The sequence below is a fragment of the Gavialis gangeticus genome, unplaced genomic scaffold (assembly GCF_001723915.1).
Source record: "Gavialis gangeticus isolate Ggan-Ray unplaced genomic scaffold, GavGan_comp1, whole genome shotgun sequence".
NCBI classification, from domain to species: Eukaryota; Metazoa; Chordata; order Crocodylia; family Gavialidae; genus Gavialis; species Gavialis gangeticus.
In genome coordinates this window covers 134277128-134283322 of record NW_017729022.1, presented here as the reverse complement: position 1 = coordinate 134283322, position 6195 = coordinate 134277128, and the positions used below count along the sequence as shown (strand labels likewise).

Genomic DNA, 6195 nt, shown 5'->3' with positions numbered 1-6195 from the left:
AGCCCCTGTGGGGGCCGAATCCCTTGTTGGGGGGGCCATAACTCCTGTGTGGGGGCTGTAGCCACTGTGGCAGGGCAGCAAAATATATATTCATGTATTCATGAATTCATAAAACGTATTTAGAGTTCACATTATTATGATAAAAGACATGTTTTAACACTGTAGATACATCAATAAAACATTGTCCAATTGATCGTTGTCTCTGTCTCTGTCTCTCTCTTTATAGTGGTCTTTTGTTTTACTTGTGGAGGAACATGGATTTTAGGGTATTTTACAGAGTGACTTTGGGATTTTTTTTATCAGGGATTTTTCAGTTTTCCAATAGGGAACACCAGAATTCCTGCTAGGGAGACCAGTGGCAGGACCTTGCCTGCTCAGAGCTGGCACCTTGGACCCAGATGGCTGTGGCTTTCGTCCTGGCCAAATGGGACTAGGAGGACATGGTTTGACAGTTCAAAGCAGGCCACCAAACCTGGCACATCTTCTGGGCAGGGAGCACATGTGGCAGTAGTGTGGCACAGAGGCCAACTCTGCAGCCACAGCCCACTGGCAGCTGGCCCAGCGAGGCAGATGCCTCTACTGGCTGTGCAGTCCCCATCTGGGTCTGTCAGGTGCACAGCAGGTCACAGCCAGGCAGCAGCCCCCACTGCCAGACTGCTGCAGTGGGTAAAGGGTGCAGGGAACTCTCAGTGCTGCTTCAGCAGTCCAGCTGGCACAAGGGATATCATCCCCAGGTACCAAATGGCTGGGCCCCAGAAGCTCCTGAGAGTGAGTATTCCTGAGCTACTTGACAGGGCAGCTTTTTGTACTGATGGGGCCAGGACAGGGCAGTTTTTTATACTGCTGGGGACAGCACAGGTGCTGGTCCTGGACTCTAGCTTCCCCTGGCTGCAGACCTGGGAGGAGCTGGGCAGGGTTATTTTGCTCCAAGTGGCACAATTTGCTCCACAACAAAGTGCATGTCCAACCATGTGCACTGAAGCAAAAAGCCCCAGCTCAAATTTCCACCGCTTCTATTTGGGTTGCTGTAAGTGCATGTGCTTGCATGCGTGGATGCACCCTATGGCCACAGATAACCTCACCAGCCTCTTTATAACCACTCTTCCTGTAGTTGTCAATACACCCCTCAGTCTTCATTTTTCCAGACTTATAACTCCAGTTATGATTTTCATTGTAAATTGTATTTCCTGGACCTTTACTAATTTTTGTTGGCCTTTGCTGGAATCCTTTTCAATTTGTTCATCTTTCTTTCCCTTCTGGATAGAGTTCTCCAGGTGAGGCATCAGCAGTGCTGAATGGAGTGGAAGAATCATTTCCCTTGACTTGCAGGTGACACTCCTGTTATTACACCCAATATGCTATTTGCTTTTTTCTTTAATTTTGCAGCAAGAGCACACTGTTGACTCGCATTTAGCTTGCAGCCTACTCTGATGACCAGGCCCTTTTTTGCTGTTGCAGTTTTAGCATATCTAGTAGTTCCTCCTCTTCTTTCTTTAGCACTGGCAATATTCAGAATGAATTTTATTAGTAGATGTTAAGAGTCATGAGCCAAAAAGATGACAAAGCCAGAAGGGAAATACAGAGCGCCCGAGCGAGGGACTAATATAAGAGGGATGAGGGTGAGGAGGGGAATGCAACTAGGTTACAGAAAATACAAAGTTAGCCAACTAAGCCCGGGGGTGGGGGAATGGGGTGGGTGTAGCAAAGTAGGTTTCTCTCAGGCCGGCCGTTGCCAGCCTCCCACCTGCCTCCGGGCATGCTGCCTGCCTGTGTCACCCGCCACAACTTGCTGGAAAATTAATAAGCTGTTAAAAAGGTGGGAGGCTGCCCATTTTCCTTTACACCCCGATATTAGGGGGGTGCCCGTGGCTCTGTACCACCCCTACACCACAGCCCAAGCCTCACAGATGGGATCCAGATGTTAACAAGCACTCCAGCCCCACACTGGGCTCCAGAATCTTCCTGGCAGGACCCTCCTTTGAACCCTCCGCTCAGGTGGCCTACGTCACCTTCATTCTGGCTGCTGAGCTCCTCATAGCTGGCTCCCTCTCAGGTGTGGTCCCCTGCTCGGGACCTTCGGCCATACACAGGCCCTGGCCTCACCTCTAAGGCCAGGCAGGGCCCCAGGCCCACAACCTGTAGTGCCCCTCACAGTGGGCCCCTGGCCCTTTTGACCATCTCGGCCCTGGCCCCAGCTTGGACCAGTTGAGGGGCACTCTACCGCCAGCCTCACTAGCCCCAGTCTCTCCGGATCCCCCTTCCTGGATGTGGGGAGCTGGGGCACCTCACACCACGACTGGTGCCCCAGGGTCTCACAAGGGACATGCACTCCCCCCTGGGGCAGCAGGTCATGGTGCTACTACCCATGTTACCTCTACGCACCCAAAGGTGAGGGCTGGGGTTAAGGTGCCCCTACTTGCCTTTTACCAGAGTGGTTACTGGCCTGGCATTTCCTGGGGGTTTCCATGCCACAGAGAGCCCCACTAAGGCACCCACTCCTGGCAGGGTGCAGTTTTAGGTCATGCCCAGGACCAGGAGCCTCCAAAACCATCCCCTACAGCTCCTCTCTTACCTCCAGATAATACTAGCAGCCCAGCAGTTGACCAGCCTTCAGCAGCAAAACTGTCCTGTTCATATGGGCAGCCCCGGGTTCAAAATGGCTGCCCTTATCCAGCACCTGGCAGCTACCAGCCCAGGCCCTTAAAGTGGCAGGCACCTGCAGTGCCCCGCCACAGTGGGGGAAAGGGGGGGGGGGGTCGCAATGTTCAGAGAGAAAGAAGATAGATGCACACAAACCCTTACAATGGTCCGCAATGGTGGAGGGCATAGGTTGGGGAAAGTTTCTCAGTACATATAGGGTCTCATCACAGAGGTCCTCTTCGGGTGGAGTGGTGCATCGCTGAAGGTTCCTCTTGGAGTCCATTAGGTATAGAGGGGGGTTCAGGTGGTCCATTCTGGGTCCGGTCTGGTGGGGTTGGTGTACTGGCGGTGGCCTGTGATGTGTTTGACGTAGATGTCATGAGACCAATAGATGGTGTTGAACCCCATGAGGCAGTGCATTAGCTTGGTGTAGCGGTGGGAGATGCAGCAGGCATGCAGGATGCTCTCATTGCTGGGGTCCCAGGCTCTGAGCATTCCCACAATGAGTGTGTCGACCATCACATCATAGCTGTGGCCACTCAGGACACATGGTCGCTGACCAAGTAATCTGTAGGCTTTGCCAGAAAAATTTACTTATCCATGTGGTGCTAACATGTTTGTTTTGCTTATGTATTCATTTGTTTCTTCCTCCTTTTTCAGCCATGGTTTGGACCATTGTGAACTTGATCTGATCTGAGCAAACTGGGCCTGTAACTCAGTATATAAATCAGCACATAGGGCAATGTCCAAAAGGAATGTCCAACACATTGGCAGATTGTTTGTACAGTTTTTTTGATGTAGTTAATTAAATACAGCTACTTGAACTTTGTTGAAGTTTTGTGTTAATGATTTACAGAGAGGAAAAATATAGCTAAAAAGAGATTGAAGTTGGAAAAACCTTGTTCTTTGGGACCTGCAAAATGTCTGGAAAGCCAGTTTGTATTGCAGATTTTGAACAACATGCTAAAGAAGTTCTTCCAAAATCAGTGTATGATTATTACCGATCAGGAGCAGATGATCAGCAGACCTTAGCTGATAATGTAGCAGCATTTTCAAGGTAGGACAAATCATGTATTTACTTTTTAATATGTAGAAATTCTGTATCATAAGTAGAGCTGTCTAGAAAATTGACATTTTGTGGGGCAAGGGGGAATGTAACAAAAATGAGAAACTCCCTTTCATCCACATTTCTTAAGATTTTTTAAATCATTTTAAGCAACATGATTTAGGTTTTATGAAATTTATTAGTTCTCTTGAACATTTCTGATCTGTCACAAAAAAACAGTTTTTATTTAAAAAGTACAGAAAAGAAAAAAGGAAACACTTTTGGTGGAAATTGTAGATCAACCTGTAACTGTGAGCTTGACTGACTGTACCCTGAAGTTAATGGAATATCTCCTATTGATGTCAGAGGGTTTTGGATCAGACCTGTTTTAAGCAATTTTAATCTACCAGTATTGAGTGAGATTTTAATTTCTATATCATACTTCACAACATGGCTGGCATTACCTATCTGTGTGCCTCTACATCTGTCTTGGTTGGCCAGGTGAGAAGTATTGCAGAATTACATTGCATTTCACCAAAATTATAATCCAAAGTAGCTGACACTGGTGTGTGCTCACATGAACAAATATGAACAATTAGGTCATGCTTAACCTCCACCTGATTTTTTTTGGAAGGGTGAACATAAAGGGGATCTATGTTTCCAGCACTCTATTAGTGATGGGCATTCCTGCAGGATGGCTGAATATCTAAAACTGCATATCCTACTTATGCACAGATGGGCAAACCACAAAAGCTAGTGTACATTGTGAATGGGTAGGCTGTGTGCTAACAACCTCCATGGAGCTTACTCCTCCCCTCCTCCCGTAATGAAAAGAACTAGAGTTTTCTTGGTTAGGCCCTTTCTCAGACACCATGGAACGGGTCCCCATTGTAAAGTTTGGGATCCATTATAAATTAGATCTAATGAAGCTATAGCAATTTATACTATGCAAGAATCTGGCCAGTCAGCTTGATTTCAAAATCTAAACCCATTCAACATTTGGCCCCAAAACCTGAGATCTCACCCTCATTCAGAAGCCACATGGAACAAGCTTTTTGTCCAGTAGGTTCCACAGAAGCTTCCCAAACTGTTTTAAATTGTAGTTTCTTTGATGCTGTCTCTCCCTACCTCCTGAATTTGTTTGGATCTCTCCACTCCTTTCACCAAACCACAGCAAAAATGCAGGATCCAAATTTAATCCCAGTTAAGCCTCCTCAATCAGTTTAAATAAACAGCATTTAGCTTTGTATTCATTCTTTATCTCATGTTCTGTTGTTCAGGTCTCCCTACACTTGTTGTTTCTGCTAATCTCTGCAGGTTTAATCTTTAATGTTTTGTATGTATTATCTCTCTAACAAAACCAAAATACTGAAGATTTGGAATTATATTTGGATTTTTTCCTCCTGCTCTTATTTTTTTTCTCTTTTATGAGTGCCAAATACCTGACATGATGACTAACATTTCCTCACTACAATGGGAAGGGAAATGTCAAGCATGCATAGTCTGCATGTTACATTATTGAACAGGTTGAAATGATTTGTCACATTTTTCTCCGTTTTAGTTCAACTTCAAAGTAAAGGAGAAGTGGAAGGCTGACAGGGCTTAAAAGATTAAATATAGACCTACTCTACATGCAAAATGTAGTGCATATCAATGGGCCTACTCCTGCAGCAGAATCTGCTAGCCATGATCCTTGTATATATGTTGTGTATACTGAATTGATGATATTTACCTGCTGTGTAAAAGCTAGGTATTAAGACAGTGAATTAAAGTGGGAGTTGATGCTTATAGTTGAGATCATCAAATATGTTTTTATTTTTTAATGCAGGTGGGGTGTTGATGGGTCACCACACCTTCTTGGAGGTTGAGGTGCATTAAATTGCCATTATGGCTGCCACTGCCACCATCATCTAGGAGAGGGATATGCACATGACTCACAAGGGGCCACATTGTGGCTCTTCGTTCTCCCACCTGGCCACCCTCCCCACCATTGTTCTGGTTGCAGGACCAGCATGGGTTTCTGGGTTCCTTCTCCCTCAACCTTCCCTTCCCCTGCCCCAGGGTGTGGAGTGGTATAGCACTGCACAGCCTGTAGTGCTGGGGGAGCTGGTGGCCTGGGACACCCAAGAGGTGCAATGCATCAGGTCAGCAGGCAGCCAGGTCAGATAGGGGGAGATGGGGAGGCCCAGGTGCAAGGTACAGTGAGGGGGATGCCTGGGCATACAGTGCAACAGGGTAGGAAGTTTGAGGCAGCAGGGGGGCACCAGCAGGGTCAGAAGAGCAGGGGGCTGTGGATCAGCAGCAAAGAGCACCAAGAGGGCTAGGGAGGTATGGCTTGGGCATAGCAGGGCTGCTCAGCACCACAAGGCAATGTGGGGAACAGCTGCAGTTGGACAGGCATCCTGGTGCAGGGGGGGAAACTGCTGCCAGGAGGTAGTGAGTATGGGGTAGGGGGCTGCAGGTCGGGAGTGAGAGGCACTGGCAGGGCTGGGGGTGTGGTTTGGGAGTCA

At 47.4% G+C, this 6195-nt stretch overlaps 1 protein-coding gene across 2 annotated transcripts in view; it reads left to right on the top strand.

The window, feature by feature from the left end:
- The first annotated feature begins 3518 nt into the window (after positions 1 to 3518).
- HAO1 (hydroxyacid oxidase 1) overlaps positions 3519 to 6195 on the top strand; it is a 66338-nt gene continuing 63661 nt past the window's right edge. The window contains exon 1 of one of the 2 annotated variants that reach the window (XM_019516213.1): positions 3519 to 3697. In XM_019516213.1, the coding sequence (XP_019371758.1) occupies positions 3561 to 3697 (137 nt within the window). In that variant the 5' untranslated portion in view covers positions 3519 to 3560. The remainder of the gene's footprint in view (positions 3698 to 6195) is intronic. The other variant, XM_019516212.1, reaches the window with a different exon arrangement.